The sequence below is a fragment of the Rhinolophus ferrumequinum genome, chromosome 16 (genome assembly GCF_004115265.2).
Source record: "Rhinolophus ferrumequinum isolate MPI-CBG mRhiFer1 chromosome 16, mRhiFer1_v1.p, whole genome shotgun sequence".
In the NCBI taxonomy this organism is placed as follows: domain Eukaryota; kingdom Metazoa; phylum Chordata; class Mammalia; order Chiroptera; family Rhinolophidae; genus Rhinolophus; species Rhinolophus ferrumequinum.
Window position 1 is genome coordinate 22,539,417 of NC_046299.1, and position 18,482 is coordinate 22,557,898.

Below are 18,482 nucleotides of genomic sequence, written 5' to 3' on the forward strand. Positions count from 1 at the left end.
CTGGACGCTCAAGGAGGCGGGGCACCGGCGCGCCCTATCCCAGATTCTATTGGCTAATGTCTGTGCCAGTCACACGTGGGACTGCGTGCCTTGACAATAGGTCCCGCCTCCCTCTCCCTGTGTTAGGGGTATCCCAAGGCTCTTGGCCTCCCCCTAGTGTTAGGAGGAGCCCAGGTTTAAATACAGATGTGGAGCCATCCTTTTGAGGTGCTAGGGTCCCACATAAGCACTGGGAAGTGCGCTGACGAAGAGCTTATCACTGGTCGGGTGACACGCTAACAAGGATTTAAACATAAGTTTGACAATAGATTAATTCATTCCTCCATTTGGCACTAGTTTAAATAGATTTAAATCTGAATGTTTCCTACACCTTGGAATGTCCACTAATCGTATTGACTGACACCAACACCACCAAACTCAGGGGTCGTATGTCAAAATACCTATTATGGAATTCTGATGGAAAGTAACAAGAGTTTGGTAAACTAGGATCAATTAAAGAAACTTCGTAATTATTTAATAGATGTTAATGACAATCTCTTCTTTGTTGTGTTTTAGGCAGAGATATGCAGATTGTCTTGAGGAACACCAATGTTCATTATCTACTATGGGCCTGCCATTCTCCATTACTTTGACTCTCTGTAACTGGGAGAATTTTTAATTTCTAAGGCACCGGGTTGGGAATTATTTTCTTGTTTACAATAACTTTTCAAAAAGTAATATCTCCCACTCAATGATCTTGAAGAAATTCCAAAAGACGAATAGAAAGGAGTCCAGGCTACCAGTGCTATTGACTACAAGCATCCCTGCAACTTGAAGCAGCGGAGGAAATAATCTAGAGAAAAATGCACTGAAATCATTTGAAAGCAGTGACTTTTCACCTCCATTTTCTCACTCATCAATGTCAATTCTCTACCAATAATTCCAAATGCCAGTCTTCAGACCAGTGTTAGCCTGTTGCAAAGTTTATACCTATCCAGGAAAAAATGCAAAAAGCAATGAAAATGTGTTGTTATTTTTTTCCTAAAAAGCAAATTTTATGCAATTTATTTCCTTTGTTCTGGGAATATGTCCTTCCCCGTATGTGTGTGTATTAAAATTTATTTTATTAGAGTGTGGTGGCCATAGATGTTTATTAATATCTTATGGATCCAGATAAAAACATGGTAGCCTTAATATTGTCCAGAAGTGGTGCGGAGTGGCAGAACTGATCTGTAAAATCCGAACATCTACGAATTACTGATCAATCCAAAGCGAACTACAGACAAGTACTTCAGCATGCACTGCGAATCCCTCCAAAGGGATCCCTACAGATCCAAGCTTGCAATACAACCATCAATCTGAATCCCCGTGTATTTATCTATGGAAACTACAAAGCCCAGGGTACTGTGCGTCGGAAACGCAACACCGGGTAATGGGTCTCTTAAATTAGGCGGGGCTCCGAAACTGCCTTGCCCTCTAACTGCAGGTGCAAGACATCGTGGGGGTTGTAGTTCTTCCGAGGCGAGGTCTGGCCGCTCCCTGGCCGCCCTGCATCAGCGGCTAGACTGCGCATGCGCGTCAGTGGCGCTAGCTGCGGACCCGGCAGGCAGTTCCTTCCTCAGAAGGAGAGATTCCTCTGCCATGGAGTCCTACGATGTGATCGCCAACCAGCCTGTTGTGATCGACAACGTGAGTTTCGTCTTCCATTTCTCTAAAGGGACTCATGCTCTCCTCCCCGAAGGGATCGCTTCCCGGCTTTCAAGCCTGCGCCGCCGGCTCTTTGTCACTGGTCTGGCCTGTCAGGCGGGTTCAACCGCCGCTACCTCCGTCCTTCCTCCACCCATAGACCGCACGCAGGGCGGCCGGCCAGCAACCATGGGATAGAGAACTTGGGAGTGGATTAAGGGAACAGCTGTAGTCCGAGCCGGGTCCTTGGGCCCTTGACTCTTAGGGGCCTTAACCGCTCTGTGAGCGCCCGGCACCCGCCCCTCCCCAGTTTCCGATAACTCTATTGGCTGTTCTGGCTGTCCATCTTGACCGATGACCCCGCCTCTGAGCCTTGCCTGATGAGGGCTGCCCTCTGCAGTGATTGGCTTGCGCCCTTGCCGTTCTTCCGGGCCGTCAAAGCGTTTCTCTTTAAGGGGCGGGGCAGTGCACGAGGACTGTGGGGATTGGCTGTCGGAACTCTCAGTGGTAGGGCCTGATGGGCTAGGGCCGGTCCGCGGGTGGAGAAGGGCTAAGTTTCCTTTGGTCTGGAGCTGGCCGGGTTGCTTGGCGGTGTATCTGGGTGGGGCCCAAGAATGTGGTGTCAGAAATGGCCATCAGATTTCAGTTATTTCTGTGATTGTAAATTATAGCGTTAATAAAGTTCGAGAAGAAGGGAGAGTGACAAAGCAAGCAGGGAGGTACCTTCCTCTTTGGAACGCCTAGTTACTGGGGGGGAAATTTTACCTACATAGTGTTTGCCAGGCTCTCTAGCGCTTATGGAGGGCTTTCACATACTCGTAACCTTCAAGTTGGATCCTCACAAAAACTGGGTACATAGTTAAGGCAGGACGTTTGATGCTCGTTTTACAAATGAGAAAACGAGCGCGAAGAGGTTTCAAACAAGGTCGCACTAAATCCAGTGCTTTATCCGTTATTCCATTCCCCCACGCCAAGCATCAATAGTGATAAATGAAAAGAATCTAAATATTGCTCTTATTTTGCGCGGAAGGAGACAATCGTAAAACAACTGCATTTCTTTCCTCCAAAGGTTTGATCCCACCAAAATTGGTTGATACCTTTTCTGTACCCCTTCTAAATCTCTCCATTGAGGCAAAACTGCCCGTTCCCTCTCTCCTAAGATGACTGTCAGATTTGCTCTGTTGATCCAGCCCTCTTGGACCTTAGGTAAATTGCAAGGTCTTTTCATTTGCATCATCTCTTTTAAGCTCCAGCTCTGGTAGGTAGATGGGAATCATTATCCTCAGTTTATGCAGGAAAGTGAGGCTTGGAGAGGTTAAATAACAGTATTCGAACTACCAGGTTTGTGAGTTGAGGAGCCAAGACTCAAATCGAGATCAGGTTCCAAGTTCCTAACTTTTTTCAAAAAAGGGTGCTTTTTTTTATTGTTAGCTTTCCCTCTCTTCAGGAGTATGGCTTCTGCCTTGAAAAGCAAGAAGTTGAGTTCAATGAGACAAATCATTTTGGAGAGGATTTTGTTTGTTTGTTTGTTTCACTCACTAGACTATTAAATCCTTGTGGGAAAAGATGGTATCCCTTTATTTTTTAATACTTTCCCCTTTCCCACCTCCTTCCACACACCAGAGTACCTATGTTCAGGCATCACTGAGTACTCAGTGTTTTTTCATTGCATTGATGGGTAGGTGGATGAATGACTAAATATCTCTATCACAGTAACAATGATGTCCCTAAATAAAGGATGGGGTGGGGCAGCCTAGTTAGTTACTGCACAGGGTTGAGTAGGACTCCTTGTTCTTGACGTTGATTTTTCAGAAACCACTATTTCTGTCTTCAGCTTGTTTGTGTGTGCTGCATCTGCCTTCTTCATAATTTGAAAAAGAAATTAGCTCCTTTTTTTCATCAGCCATGAAGAAGCAGTGTGTCCATCCCACCAAATCTGCTTCTTGAATTATTGGGCAGAAGTTCAATCTCCCCCTCATTTTCTTTAATATCACTTAGGCTAATGCTTCTTAGTTTCTCCTTTCCCTTTCTTGGTAATGTATTTGAAATTCATTAAGGTAGTGGTGCATTTTCATTGTTAAGGTTTAAAGAATCAACTTGTTTTTTTTCTCTAGGAAAGCATTTCCTTTATTATGCCAATAATTCTGCCAATCGGTGAAGTAGGAGAAACTTAAGTAATTGTCCCATTAGGGTTTACTGAGCATCTGCCACATTTTTATATTTGGGGCCTTCGGTAGTTCTTGCTGTTTGCCATTTAGAGAGTTTGTTTCAAAGTGAAAGGTGGATAAGAAAAATCATTTTAAATATTTGAGGCAATTATATATTGTGAGAATAATGTATCTTAGCAGGTTTAACATCTCCATAGGTTAACATATGGCTACAATTTTGTTTCTGGGCTAAGAAGAGTGTAATTAAAATAAAGGAGAACAAAGAAAGCAGGGAAGAGAGGGAAGAGCCTCGTTATTGAGTTCACAATCTTTCCCAGTATTAAGACAATTGTTGACCACTCCTTTCATCCTATTCTGGCACCAAACCAATTCATCAGAATTTAATGAGAAAAATGGAGGGGAGTGAGGGGGCGGTGTACTTGCCTGTGTTTTAATGACAATAGAGTGATTTTTAAAAACTAAACATAAGTTATTCTTTCCAAAGGCATACAACACAATACAACACAACACGATAATACAAGAGGAGGACAGCTCCGGGAGGACATTTTGTGGACCACCACACTTTGATTAGATTACTATGTTTATTCTAAAGCTCAGGTCTTTGCTAAGATCTCAAAGGTTAAGTTCTGTCCTAAAATGGATCAACATACTTAAAACTGTCTATCTTAAAAGTCTTTGTGACTATGTGAGCCTAAATGCAAGCACAGTATCAGATCTTTACAAGTTCATTAATAAGAGTTCCACTGTTTTGGAGAGATGTTATGCTGCTTCAACCCCCTTTTTAAAAAAATGAGATACATTAAAAATGCAGAAAATTTTTGAGAAGTATATAATAAGCACCCACATACGTAGGTAGCATGTGTCTACCACCCAGGTTTAATGAATGTTGACATTTGCTTCAGATTTGTTTTTTTAGGAAATAAAACATTACGGGTATAATTGAAAACTCTTTGTACCCCTTCACAATCCCGTCCTCTCTTTCTGTTCCAGAAGTAACCCCAGAAGCAACCATAATCATAAAATTGATGTGCTCCTTTCCATCCTTGATTTTATATATACGTTGTGTGCATACTGTTTGTATTTTGAATTTTTACTTAAATGCTGGCATCTTATTCACCAGCTCTTCTTTTTATTATAGAAAATTTCAAATATAAACAAAAGGAGAAAGAATAGTATAACAAACATTCACATATTCGTCACCTAACTATAACCATTATCAACTCTTGGCCAATCTTTTTGATTACATTCCCACCTACTTTCCTCTCCTACATGCTTTCAAAACAGAATCAGTATACTGTTATCAAACCTAATAACAATAATTCCTTAAGATCATCAAATATCCACTCAATGTTCAAATTTCACTAATTGTCTCTTTTTTTTACAATTTGAATCAGCTTTTAAGATACGCTGATTCACTTAAGTTTAAGGGACCCTAGAATTAGCTGAAGAAATGAAGGCAGTGTATTTATTTAACATGGCCACTTGCCATGTGACATCCAGGCTGTTGGTTGTACAACTTCAGCAAGAATCCATCCCTAGCTTAACGGAAAGGGTGAAGGGGAGGTGACTTGTAGAAATACCTCACTGTTCAGTTATGTGTATTTTGAGAGCCAAGGATGGGCTTCACACCAGGTTAGGTGCTCTGAGGGTAAGAAGGAAGCCAGATACTGTGTGGAAGGAGAACTATCAAGAATGAGTTGCTGGGGGCCGGCCCGGTGGCTCAGGCGGTTAGAGCTCCATGCTCCTAACTCCGAAGGCTGCCGGTTCAATTCCCACATGGGCCAGTAGGCTCTCAACCACAAGGTTGCCAGTTCGATTCCTCGACGCCCTCAAGGGATGGTGGGCTCTACCCTGCAACTAAGATTGAACTCGGCACCTTGAGCTGAGCTCCCGGATGGCTCAGTTGGTTGGAGCGTGTCCTCTCAACCACAAGGTTGCTGGTTCGACTCCCTCAAGGGATGGTGGGCTGTGCCCCCTACAATTAGCAACGGCAACTGGACGTGAAGCTGAGCTGCGCCCTCCACAACTAAGACTTAAAGGATAACAACTTGAAGCTGAATGGCATCCTCCACAACTAAGATTGAAAGGACAACAACTTGGAAAAAATCCTGGAAAAATACACACTGTTCCCCTTCCCCAATAAAACCTTAAAAAAAAAAAAAAAAGAATGAGCTGCTGGGAATGCCTAGAATAGTGGTCTGCAACTCAATGCCTGCAGAGGCCAAGCAGAGACATTAAAAAGGGAGAGGAAGAGGAGAGCCTTAAAGGTGATATAAGGAATATGGAAGGTGCATTGAGCATACCTGACCAAAGGCCCAGCTGCTTCTCCTTTTCAGCCACTTGTCCCCATGCTGGAATGCAGGCCCAGTGTTGCCAGACCTGATTTTTCAAGAGAAATCAGAAATGTTAAATTTCATATGCAGTCTCCAATTTTTAACTGTCAGAAGTTAATGTAAAAGTAGTTTGTGGTCTATAGAGACAGAAGTAGATTAGTGGTTGCCAAGGGCTGGGGGTGGGGGGCAGGATGGAGAGTGACTGCTAATGGGTACAGAGTTTTTGGGGGGGATGATGAAAAAGTTCTGAAATTAGATTGTGATAATGATTGTATAACTCTGAATATACTAAGAACCATTGAGTCACACACCTCGAATGGGTAAATTGGTGTGTGAATTTTATGTCAATTAAGTTGTTTTTTAAAAAGTACTTTGTGGGCCCAAAAAAAGATGTCTTTGGGCCAAAATGGGCCACGAGTGTCCTAAAAGCTAAGGCTCCATCCACCTTTCAACATCCTTTTCCCACTTGTAAAATAGGAGACAGTTAGCTTCCTACCTGGTCATGTCCAGAATAATCCAGAACACATAGGATGAAAGTCACCCAAGCCACGGGACCTATAGCCAGCAGATACTGGGAGAACCTTGCTATGGGATTTGCTATTTGTTTTCCTGTATCAGAAGGAGAATGAAGGGTTAGTGGTGGTTGGCAGATTTGAGTCCTTAACACCCAAATATTTATGAGACTACTTTTTCAAAAAGCCTCTACAGGCATTTGTTCACTTGGTTTTGCCGGAGTGAATAACAGAGTGGCAGCCCATTTGCCAGGGACACAGTTTCTAGTTATAAATACTGTTAAAGAAATGGACATGACCCTTTTGTATGATATCATGGTATGGCTTGAGCAGAACAGAGAGACTGGCCATCCTAGTGCCTGACTTTGGCAACACAGAGAGGGAAAACTGCCTCCCCCTGTCCCCACCCATTCTTCACCCAACCGCTGGCCTGGCAGGCCAGCTCCTGGGTCTGGCTCCTAGGTCTTGTGCATTATTCCCAACACTGCCTTGGCCTTTTCTGTACCACCTCTGCCTGGGGCTTCTGGCATTCCGGCTGCTCATACATTAGACTTCATCTGCCAGTCATTTGAGCTTGATTTTCATTTTAGTCAGCCAGAACCTATTGGAGTACCCTGCAAATTCCAGATACTGCTGATACATAAAGTCTCTGACTTCGAGGAACTTGGGCTGAAAAGAGACAACAAAGGAAACCATAAAGTCGAATAGAAACCACTTGGGGACTAGCCCTCAGGAGAAAGGCGGTAATATTTGAACTTGGCCTTCTATACTCTTGCTGGGAGGACAGAAAGAAAGAAATGAACCTAACATCTTAATCTGCCTTCTTACTCAGACTCTAGCCCTTTTGCTAGTAAACTCAAAATCAAATATCCAGGAAAATCATCTCTTAAAACTATCTAGAGACTAAAGTACAGGTCTCATCTTTTCTTGTTTTCAGCCTTTACCAGGAGATCCCGTGAGTCAGTTGGCATCACCACACCCAGATGAAGGCAGTGAGCAATCATAGGAAGCTTGAGCTAATAAATTCCCGGAGTTCTCTTGTACAGCGCTATTCTCACTGTCCATGCCACTGCCCCGGAGCCCTTGCGTTTGCAGTAGGATAATTCTCCCTCCTTCCCAATCTCTCAGCCCAGTTTACAGCTGCAACTTATTTTTTTTTAACTTTTTTAAATTTATTTTTAAAGTGTGTTTTCCAGGACCCCTCAGCTCCAAGTCAAGTAGTTGTTTCAATCTAGTTGTGGAGGGTGCAGCTCACAGTGCCTCATGCGGGGATCGAACTGGCAACCCTGGTGTTATGAGCCAACTGAGCTAACGGGCCACCCCTACAGCTGCAACTTTTCCAGGCTCCTTGCAATTCTGCCCAGGCAACGAGTTCGCACTTGTCTCCCGTTTGGCAGAGTTTCCTGCGGTCTTAGAGAACTGGCTTATCCTGCTGAACTTACTGTTTTCCCTATCCTTCAATCACTTCTTACTTCCTCCCTCTCTGTTTCCAGAATCAGGCATTTGGATGACCCATCTCAACCCCTTATCCCGTAGAAAAGCAGGAATAAGAGACAGGGAGGGAACCAGGGGTGTTGCTGGGAAGCCTTTGGTGAAAAGGTAAAACCTTGGCTATTTCACATCTCCTGATGTATTTACTGCTTGCTTTGTGGGTTCTGAAAATATCACACTCCACTGCAGGAAAAGGCTCGCCCTAATTAGCTGCAATCCGTGTTGGGGTGGAAGGATGAGAGTGTCTCGTGGGGGTGGTGGAAGAATTAAGAAGGAAGAGAACACGATGTATCTGCAGGCAGTATCCAGCCTCCACAGCTGTCCTGCATGGAGTCGGTACCTGTGTCTGGAGTCAACGTTTACTTTGGTTGGGCCCAGGGTGATATCATATGCTGGTGGGAATAGTCAGATTCTTCCTGGGCACCCCACCCAACATGCCAAGGATTGGAGCTGCTGGATTGTAATGTTGGGTCTCTTCTCAGACAATGCTTTAGGGCTTCCCTGCTCTTTATCATTAGGAGACCAAGGAGTAAAACAAAGCATAATTTAAAAAACAATAACTGCAAACCCCACAGAGCAGAGCGATCTGCTCCTGCAGTAAGAACCAGGTAACGTGTGTTCCATTGGAGTCAGCTTCAAGCGTGGCAGCGCTCATGGTGGTGTCTGTCATATACGTGCTGGAGGGCAGGGAGAGTCAGTGAAAAGCATCCCATGGTGGTATAACAGAAAGAATCACACGCTCTTCTCACCTTGGCTTGTTCTTGAACTTGGATGCTTTGGTGCTTCTAGCTGCTTTTCTTTCCTCTCCTCAGGTTTTCTCTTTTTCCCTTCCTTTATTAATATTATTTTTAATGCCAAAAGTAAAACATGTTCAGTGTAGAAAAGTCAAAGAATATAGAAAAGTCAAATAATACTTGGAGCATGCAGTGAAAGTTCTCACCATCCCCAGTCCCATTTCCCTCCCTTTGGTATGCAGTCACTAGGCAAATGCTTATCTAAATGGATATATTATACACAAAGATAAGGTCTCTCTCTTTTTGTAATAAAAATGAAACCGTATTATACATATTGTATGATAATATATCTCCTCTTGTTTTTGTGATGCTTCTGACTTTTTCTTCTCCTCTCTTCTCAGGGATCCGGTGTGATTAAAGCTGGTTTTGCTGGTGATCAGATCCCCAAATACTGCTTTCCAAACTAGTAAGTCATTCTGTAGCTTAATCAGAAGCCTGGGAGGCTTGTCAGCTTTGTTACATGATCAGCCCTCTGTCTTTTGGGGAGAAGGGATCTGTTTTTTGGGTCCGCTTTGGTACTCAAAATAACAAGCAAAGGACAGGAGCTGGCTTTTGGAGTCAGCAAAGGAAACAGTTGTCTACGTGGTACAATTTGAGAGGCACAGGCAGAAGACCTCTTTTTAAAATTTGATTTTATCTGATGCCAAAAATGTTGTTGTTGGTAACCCTTTGCTTTGGATGATTGCCTCTTTATGGAGCCGTCTTTTCAGAACTCTGTCACCCAGGATGGGGTTTGACATTAAACCATACCTACTCTTTCAGTGACAACGAGTTTCTCAGCACTTTCCTCCTAAGACAGAGAGACTGCAAGCAGGAAAAGGGCACAGGTGCCTGGCGAAGGGGCTTAAGGGGGAGAAAAGGGAAGAAGGCCATCTGTCACCGTTAAAACAACGCAGTGTTTACTTAGTAGAAGGCCTGGGCAGGGAGCTAAGGACACTCAAAATTTTGAGTTAACCATTCATTTGGAAAATCTTGTTTCGTTGTCCTTCTTGGTCTTCATATACTTGGGGGAAAGAGAAGAACTAGAGGTATTGAATCCCCTAAAATTTGTTTGAATGACTTATAAAACAATATAAATATAATTAAAATATGAAATAATACACAAATAACTTAAAACAATACATGTTCATTGTAGAAATTGGGAAATGCAGAAAAGTAGAAAAAAGAAAATCCAAACCCACTGTAACCTCACTCCTCAAAGATAATCACAGTAGAACTGAATATGTCTTCCCATCTAAGGATGTGCCTCGATACATCCTTCCTGTGTTCTGTCATGTGTTCTGTCGTCAAATGAAAACTGGTGGTCCTCCCACTCTCTTTCGTAGTGTGGGCAGACCCAAGCATGTTCGTGTCATGGCAGGAGCCCTCGAAGGAGACATCTTCATTGGCCCCAAAGCTGAGGTAATTCCCACTCCTAGCGAAGACGCCTCAAGCCAGCAGAGGACTTTCATTGTTCCCCACGAGGGCAGTGTCCCAACAGTAGGACATAACCATGAGGAAAAGGAACAATGTCCTCTTAAAATCTTCCCTTTGGTTCTCTCATCCTAGGCCTCATCCGTCTTTTTTTCCCAGGAGCAGCCTCTGGTTTTAGAGAGAAAAGATCAAACCCCACTTTGAGGAACAGAGACCAGTCTAGAAAATGGGGCTGTTGCCTTCCTTCCGTATTTTACCACTACCTTGACAATGATCAGATTGACTGTCTTGGTTATTTTATGGCAAAAGAGATTAGGGGGAGAACCTGGCTGGGTACCCTGAGGATGAGTTAATTAGCACAGTTTGGCAGAGCCCTCAGGCAGCCTCTGGAAGCAGAACCACCACCACAGTTGCCAGCCTGGGCTCCAAGTGCTGAAGCCCGGGGGTGGGAGCCAGGAGTTTATGTCTGGGGGCCAGGCAATGAGAAGGGTGCCCCCTGACACTTGCCCTAGGGGCACCCAAGGGCCCATGGAAAAGCAGAAGCCTTCCGCTTTGCGTGCTGATTGGGCAGTGAGAGCAGTTTGCAGCGTACCGTTGGAAACTTGGAGAATGGGTGCCCACCCTTAGCCCTGGGTGAGAACTGCAGGGTGGGAACTCCCAGACCTGTGAGAGCAGGTTCCACCGGGCCCAGTTGAGAGGCTGGCTGCTGCTGTACGTCCCGCTCTCTGCCCCCAGGAGCACCGGGGGCTGCTCTCCATTCGGTACCCCATGGAGCATGGCATTGTCAAGGACTGGAATGACATGGAGCGCATCTGGCAATACGTCTATTCTAAGGACCAGCTGCAGACTTTCTCAGAGGAGGTGAGGGTCCTGTGTGGGGGTCAGCCCTGCAGCGTGGGCAGAGCTGGGCAGAACCCCTACCCCAGAGATGAGGTTGGCGATAATTGCCAAGCGTGTTTGAGTCTTACTGTGTGCCAGGCAACAGGCCATGTGCTTTTTCAGACATGTTCGCATTTAGTCTTCTCACCATTCCTGTGAGATGTAGGTGGTATTATCTCTATTCTACAAATAAGGGAACAGAAGTTCTGAAAAGCCAAGTAGTTTTTCCAAGATCACCCAGTAAATAAAATGGTAGAGCTGGGATTCAAACCCACGTCTTTCAGACTTCAGAGCCTGTACTCTTTAACTTCTAAGGAAGTAACTCTCAACTCCGAAATACCAAGGAACATGCATGCACACTAGGTGTATCAGAATTTCCAGGGGAGGGATATGTTCTGTTTTTAAAAGTATGTTCAATATTGAAATTTAATTTTCTATTCTGAAAAAAAAAAATGTATTATTTTTATCACAATTCCAAATTTAGAGTTTAGCAAAAGCGTCTTGATAATTAGGGATATATAGTTGATGCAGTGACCTATATAAGAATCTTAAAGGAAAAAGAGGGGAGTAAAGGGGTGGAGGCAAGGACAGAATGAGACTTTTAAGGGGGCATGGTTTTGGAAAGTTGAGAAACTGGCCGGGGCTAGGTGACAGGACCAGTTTGACTTCTTTTGGAGGGAGGCTGACAGAGGTCCCCTGGGCTCTCTAGCCAGCCACTCGGGCTTCTCCTACAGTACTAATGTGGGGTAGAAATCTAGCCTCGCCCTGACCGCCGTCTGTGCATCTTTCACCAGCATCCTGTGCTCCTGACGGAGGCACCTTTAAACCCACGGAAAAACAGGGAACGAGCTGCCGAAGTTTTCTTTGAGACCTTCAATGTGCCAGCCCTTTTCATCTCCATGCAAGCTGTGCTCAGCCTGTGAGTAGCCTGGCCCCTTGGGGGAAAGCAGTCCTTGGGCGGAATCAAGGCTGCATCTGCTTTGGGTTGTTTCAGAGCAACTTGAGCACCCGCTGGGGAAGGGTTAGAGGTGCTGGGGAAGGGTGTGGTGAGGCTGTCTCCCAGTCTCATACTCTCAGTGGGTTTGGCGCCCAGGGCTCTGCGCTTTGCCTGCTGGGAAGGCCACGTGTTGCTACAGCTCTTCCTAAGGCTCTTATGTGTTCAGGTATTTATTCTATTTATTCTGCCTCCTTGTGCAGGTGCTGTGTGAGGCTGGTGGTAGGGTCATGTTGAAAACACCGCCATGGTCCCTATTCTCAGGCCCGTCATTCCTGTCCTACTCCCAGCCTGCCTCACACCAGAGTTAGGTCTGTGGCTGAGGTTGCACCCTGGTGAACTGCGGAGGGGATGGTTCTCCCAATGAAAAGTTGAGAGCCAGCATTTAAAAATTGGGAGATTTCCTATCAAAATCAAATTCCTGGCTTCTCTGAAAAAAATGGGAATATCTGGTAGTGTTGGGCCTGTATTCCTAGGCATAGGGCAAAAATCAGCTGGAACTAAAGCAGCTGCCATGTAGGTAGTTTGCTACCTTGACTTCACCACAGTCCGCTCCAATCTTCCTTGCCCTCCCTACACGAAGGCAGAGTGCTCGTTGCTATTTATCAAACATTGTGGGTTTTTTCCTCCTCATATCACATAAATATATGTCTACACTCTTGTCTACCAAAAGAGAAAAAAACTAAGGACAGAGATACAGGACCATGTGTGGGGGGGAAATCTAGTTTTATGTGGAAGTTAAAATATTCTTATTTTCCTTTACTCATTTACTTTTCCTGCCTAGTCCCTGTAGGCATTCGAATTTTTCCCTCTCATCTAGAGAGTAAAACTGCCCCTCAGGCTAAGTCCCTGAAATGGCTGAAGGCCAGGCCATCTCCTGAGATTGGAGGGCCTGCTCTTCCGGGAGTGAGGAGGGAGCTTGCAGTGGCTCAGCTCCTTTCATTCAGGTATTTCAAGGCTTGCTTCAATGCTCAGGCCGCCTCAGCACTCAGTCCAGGCCCAAGCCACTGGAGCGAGGCCAGCCCCAGCTTTAGTTAGCTGACACTGATCTCGAAAAAGAAATGAGTTTCTTCCCAGCATGAGCAAGCAGGGCTTAGTGATGTTTTGCCTCCTTTGCTTCAGTTATGCCACAGGCAGGACCACAGGTGTGGTGCTGGATTCTGGGGATGGCGTCACCCATGCTGTGCCCATTTATGAGGGCTTCGCCATGCCCCACTCAATCATGCGTATTGACATCGCTGGCCGAGACGTCTCTCGCTTCCTTCGTCTCTACCTGCGTAAGGAGGGCTATGATTTCCACTCATCCTCCGAGTTTGAGATTGTCAAGGCCATAAAAGAAGTGAGTGCTGCCCCATGGGCCCAGGGGTGGGATAGGGAATGGGAACAGAACAGCCAGGATCTCCGTGACCTGGAGTGAAGAGAGGCGAAGTTCCCGTCCTGGGAGTCAGGATCAGGCTCTGGTCTCCCCAGCCAGGCCTCGTGGTGTCTGTGTGATCTCCACCTGGGACCCCTCACACCGACAGACTCACCTTCCCGAAGTGCTGCCATTTCGTAGGGAAAAGGGACCTGCTTCTACTTCTTAAACTGGGTGATGGGTACACCAGTGATCACTAGGTTTTTTATACCTTATGTACAAATTACGTATGTTCTATTACATCCTTGAAGAATTCAGAATGCATTTTACTTTTTAAGTAAACTGTCCTTCTGCCACCTGTGGCTCTAGGGAGAGCTCTGAGCTGGGTAAACGGGGCTCAGAACCATGTATGAATAGAAGAAAGATGCCTTAGTCTAAAGTTAGGTTGTGGTCTCAGACCCAGATCCAAGAATCAAGTTTCCATGCTTGTCCACCAGGAAGGTGGAGTAGGTGGGGACTCCTATCCTACATGCCACCAGTGAAGGCCAGCAGAAATCTCCCTGCTCGTGCTTTGGGGCAGCAGCTCTAACCACCTTTAGGGCAATCACTGGATTGGGCAGATTTCTGCAGCAACCACCACTCCCCTGGGACTTTGACCAGGTAGGAACCAGGTTTCCTGCCTGCCTAACTCATGCTTGGTTCTGCAGAGAGCCTGCTACCTATCCATAAATCCCCAGAAGGATGAGACACTAGAGACGGAGAAGGCTCAGTACTACCTGCCCGATGGCAGCACCATTGAGGTAGGCAACCGTACCTCTCCCCTCAGGCCCCCAAAAGCTCTGGGCCCAAACACTCCGCATGGGGAGGCTGGAGTCAGATGTGCCAGTCCTTTTACACCCCCTGCCTGGAGGAGTGGAGCTCTTGAGCAGCACCGTCTCCTACCCAGCAAAGTGCCACTCCTACCCAGCAAAGTGCCAGGGACGTTGCTTCTCCTACATGGAGGGGAGGAGGCACCACAGGCATTGTCCTAGAGGCGGGGCTTAGGAGCGGGGTTAGTGCCGTCCTTAACCACTTGGGTGCTGCGTAGGGTGAGTTGCCTCTCCCTGAATCTCCACTGATAGGAAGAAATTTCCATGAATTAGTTAATCTATGTATTAACGCCAGGGTCTCTTGGCTGGGAAATGCCCGAGCTAGGATTAAACAGAGGAGCTTCCTCTCTAGTTTCCCAGGAGCCCTCTCTTTGTTCCTTGAGTCCCTTGGCATACAGTCTTCCCTGAGCCACTGGTTACTAAAAGGTGGGCAGAGGGGGCCTCTTCATTCCCACTGTCGAAGGGACTCAGCCTCAGTCCCAGCCTCGGAAACTTGCCTTTCACCCTGCAGATTGGCCCTTCCCGATTCCGAGCACCTGAGCTGCTGTTCAGGCCAGACCTGATTGGCGAGGAGAGTGAGGGCATCCATGAGGTGCTGGTGTTTGCCATCCAGAAGTCTGACATGGACTTGCGGCGCACACTTTTCTCTAACATTGTCCTCTCAGGAGGCTCCACCCTGTTCAAAGGTTGGTCTTTGCTCTTGGGCCCTTCCCCTGGAAGCTTCCAGATCCTGTTACATTTGGTTGCCCAGAGGATTCATTTGAGATTCTCCTTTCATGCCCATTCAGGTTTTGGTGACAGGCTACTGAGTGAAGTGAAGAAACTGGCTCCAAAAGACGTGAAGATCAGGGTACGAGCGTGGCAGGGGTGGGGCTGGGTGGAACTAGGCCTCCAAGAGTCCAAAGTCCCACACAGTATGGCCTCCCCTCCAGCTCTGCCCAAGCTTTTCAGGCAGCCAAGGGTACACAGGCACCACCAGACAGCTTTGCTTCCACACTGACCCTGAGGTCTGCCAGAGGCGAGGACCCATTCTCACTCTCCAGCTCTACAAAAGGGGGGGCAGGCTGCTAGGCTGGAGCCTCTCGTGTGGTCTGTCATGGAAACTGTCATACTGACAGGAGATTGACTTTTGCTGCTCCCCTGTGACAATCCAACGTCTTAGTGACTGCTGAGGGGAGCTAGCCTGCCCGAGGAGGGAGGGCTCCTAAATGAAGGAGTCTGCTTCCTGCCAGGGACTCTACTTCCCACTGGCCCCCAGCACAGCTGAATCTTGCCCCACACAGCCCCAGCTTCTCTGGGAATTGTACGTAAGGCTGCTGGAGACCTGCTTCTGAAGATGAGTGTCAGGCTGGTCACAAGACCCCCAGAGGGGCCACAGGGCCCAGCAGGGACATAACTTAAAGCCTGTTGTGTGAAATGCATCCACTGCCTCGGGCAGGGAGAGCTGGCCAGAAAGAGGAGAGTTGGAAGGGAAAGGCAGAAGGGAAGATGAATGTCTCAGATTCCTCTTTCCACCCACCCTTGCAGATATCTGCACCTCAGGAGAGACTGTATTCCACGTGGATTGGGTGAGTAGTTCTCCTGGGAATAAGAGCGGAACAGGAAGGAAAGGCATTGATTACCCCTCACCCCCTACCCCCATCCTTTAAAGAGAAGCCTGGTCTGGTTTGGCCCCATGGGGCCTGGCAGGCTCCACGAATACCCCTCTCCACACTCTTTCACAATGTTGCTTTGGACTCCCTCCATTCCAGGGGCTCTATCCTCGCCTCCCTGGACACCTTTAAGAAGATGTGGGTCTCCAAGAAGGAATACGAGGAAGATGGTGCCCGGTCCATCCACAGGAAAACCTTCTAATGTTGGGACATCATCTTCACCTCTCTCTGAAGTTAACTCCACTTTAAAACTCGCTTTCTTGAGTCGGAGTGTTTGCGAGGAACTGCCTGTGTGTGTGAGTGTGCGTGTGGGTGTGTGGGTACGAGTATGTGCGCCTATGCGAGTGTGGCCCAGGGATCCTAGGGCCCAGAAAGGACAGTGAACTACCCATGATGGTGATGGCCTGAGGCCTGGGGTTGACCACTAACTGGCCCCTGACAGGGAAGAGTGCTGGCAGAGGGCCCCACTCCTTCGTCAACTGGGTCTTTTGTCTGGCTGTGTGAGACTGTTTACTACCATGGGGAGACAAGGAGGGAGGTAAACCCAACCCCCAGGAGACCTTGCTGCTGCCCATTCCAGGCTGGGTGAGCCCCACCCCCACCCCACCCCCAGGGTGCCCTGAGGCCCAAGGCAGCTGCTGCCTCCCTTGCTCATCATTCTATTCTCGATGTCTCTCGATCATGGACCGAGGACTGGGACCGGGGTTGAGTTCTGTCTGGTTTTGATTGCAGTTTGGGTTTGGGCAGTTGGAAGGGCTGTTACTAAAGTAACTCCAGGGTCAGGAGAGGGCAGGATGCCCTCAACTTCACCTGGGGACCAGGGACTACACTGGGAATTAGAGGAGGGCAGGAGTAGTGCTACTTCAGATTGGCAGCCAAGTTAATGTTCCAACCCCCAACCCCATCCAGGGGGCCTTGGAGAATTTAAGGAGCCTGTTGGCTCCAGGCCCTGTTAACTTTTCATCCATCCTTGGGCAATGCCATCTTCAAACAGTTTTATTTATTGAAGTGTCTGTCCAGTATGGGGACTGAAGAGAGGGAGCTCAGTGCCTCCTGCCACCAGTCACCCTGTTCACACTAATGTTTACAGCACCTAAGCTTCGTGTAGCCTCCAGGCCCACCACTGCCTGCTTAGGGTAAACGACAGTATCCATAGGTTGAGGCCACTTGGGATCTGAGGCTACACGTGAAAGTCACTCCCGTTATTAGCCTTTCTTTCTCCCTCTTCCGCTTGCTCACTGCCCTAGAATCACCAGGCTGGTTGGATTTTCTGAAACAGGAGGTAGAATCAATCTTTGGCAGAGGCTCTCCCTAATACTGGAAAATGAGCTGCAATTAACCAAGTTGCCTTTTCCCACTCTAGCTGACTCGGAGGCTAGGCTGTAGAAATGAGAAGGCCCCCTCTGGGCTGATTTTGTGCCATTCTTGACTTTGGACTTGTTTGGTTCGGGAGGGAGGAGGCCAGACCCGAGTGCCTGGAGCTGATGGACTCAGGCTTATCAGCACCTGCCCTGAGCCGGGCTGGCCGAGCAGTGGTCCAAACGCCGTTCAGCCTGGGTAGTACTAAACCTGGGGCTAGCAGATGTTCACCGGCACCCTCACCTGACACCAAGACCTGCCCCAATCCCAAGTTCTAGGCAGTATTCTTCCCTATGCCACCCAACAACCAAAGGCCCTGCCAGGTGTGGGCCACAGCAGCAGGTGTGTGTGAAAGCTATGTGGCAACCCGTGGACTGCAGTGTGCTTAACCAGCTCACCTCCCTTCTCTTAGCCCAAGCCTGTCCCTCGCACAGCCTCGCACAAACCACGTTGCCTGGTGGGGCCCAGTGTACTTAAATAAAGTCCTTCCAATAGACACGTCAGCTGGGCCTGTGTCTAGTCAGTACTGGTTGGGAAGAGGGAATGGTGGTGGGCCCAGAATCTGAAGTGGTGACTGGGCCTAGTCTGTCCTCTAGAGGGCACTGCTGCACCAGCCAGTCTTGCCCAGACCTAGCCCAAGTCCCATCTTGTTAATTAAGCCCGTGGGTGAGACCCGAATGTGGGAAGCAGCTCTTGACATCCCTGAAGTTAGGCTCTCAAAACTTCCATGTGTATAAGAAACTCAGGAGCTTATTAAAATGCGTTCCTGGGACCCATGCTCAGGTATTCTGATTAATCAGTTCTCCATTTAAAACCTATATACTTGGGGGTAGAGAGGAATTGCCAGGCACTTTACAAATGTTACCCCATTTGATCCTCCCACTGACCCTACAAAATGTAGGTATTTTTATCCACTTCACAGATGAGGAAATAGAGCCACAGAAAGATCACGTAATTTCCCACGGTTCTGTTCTTTATTAGCTAGGATTTGAACCCAGG

The 18,482-nt window shown here is 47.2% G+C and overlaps 1 protein-coding gene and 1 long non-coding RNA gene across 3 annotated transcripts; one reads left to right on the plus strand and one right to left on the minus strand.

The window, feature by feature from the left end:
* The first annotated feature begins 1,514 nt into the window (after window positions 1–1,514).
* On the plus strand, window positions 1,515–17,986 carry ACTR1A (actin related protein 1A). The gene is made up of 11 exons (XM_033131305.1): window positions 1,515–1,668; window positions 9,305–9,369; window positions 10,289–10,364; window positions 11,112–11,237; window positions 12,050–12,174; window positions 13,372–13,588; window positions 14,311–14,403; window positions 14,984–15,158; window positions 15,261–15,322; window positions 16,000–16,040; window positions 16,224–17,986. Exons 1-11 carry the CDS (start codon window positions 1,621–1,623, stop codon window positions 16,324–16,326), a joined length of 1,131 nt encoding a protein of 376 aa, XP_032987196.1. The 5' UTR covers window positions 1,515–1,620; the 3' UTR covers window positions 16,327–17,986.
* LOC117036406 (uncharacterized) lies at window positions 1,687–9,296 on the minus strand. 2 transcript variants are annotated; one of them, XR_004425365.1, is made up of 4 exons: window positions 8,919–9,296; window positions 6,663–6,775; window positions 6,137–6,212; window positions 1,687–2,262 (listed from the first exon to the last, which is right to left on the minus strand). It is a non-coding gene; the product is annotated as an uncharacterized LOC117036406 (long non-coding RNA). The 2 variants fall into 2 exon arrangements; XR_004425366.1 differs by having other exon boundaries at window positions 1,687–2,317.
* Window positions 17,987–18,482: the final 496 nt, after the last annotated feature.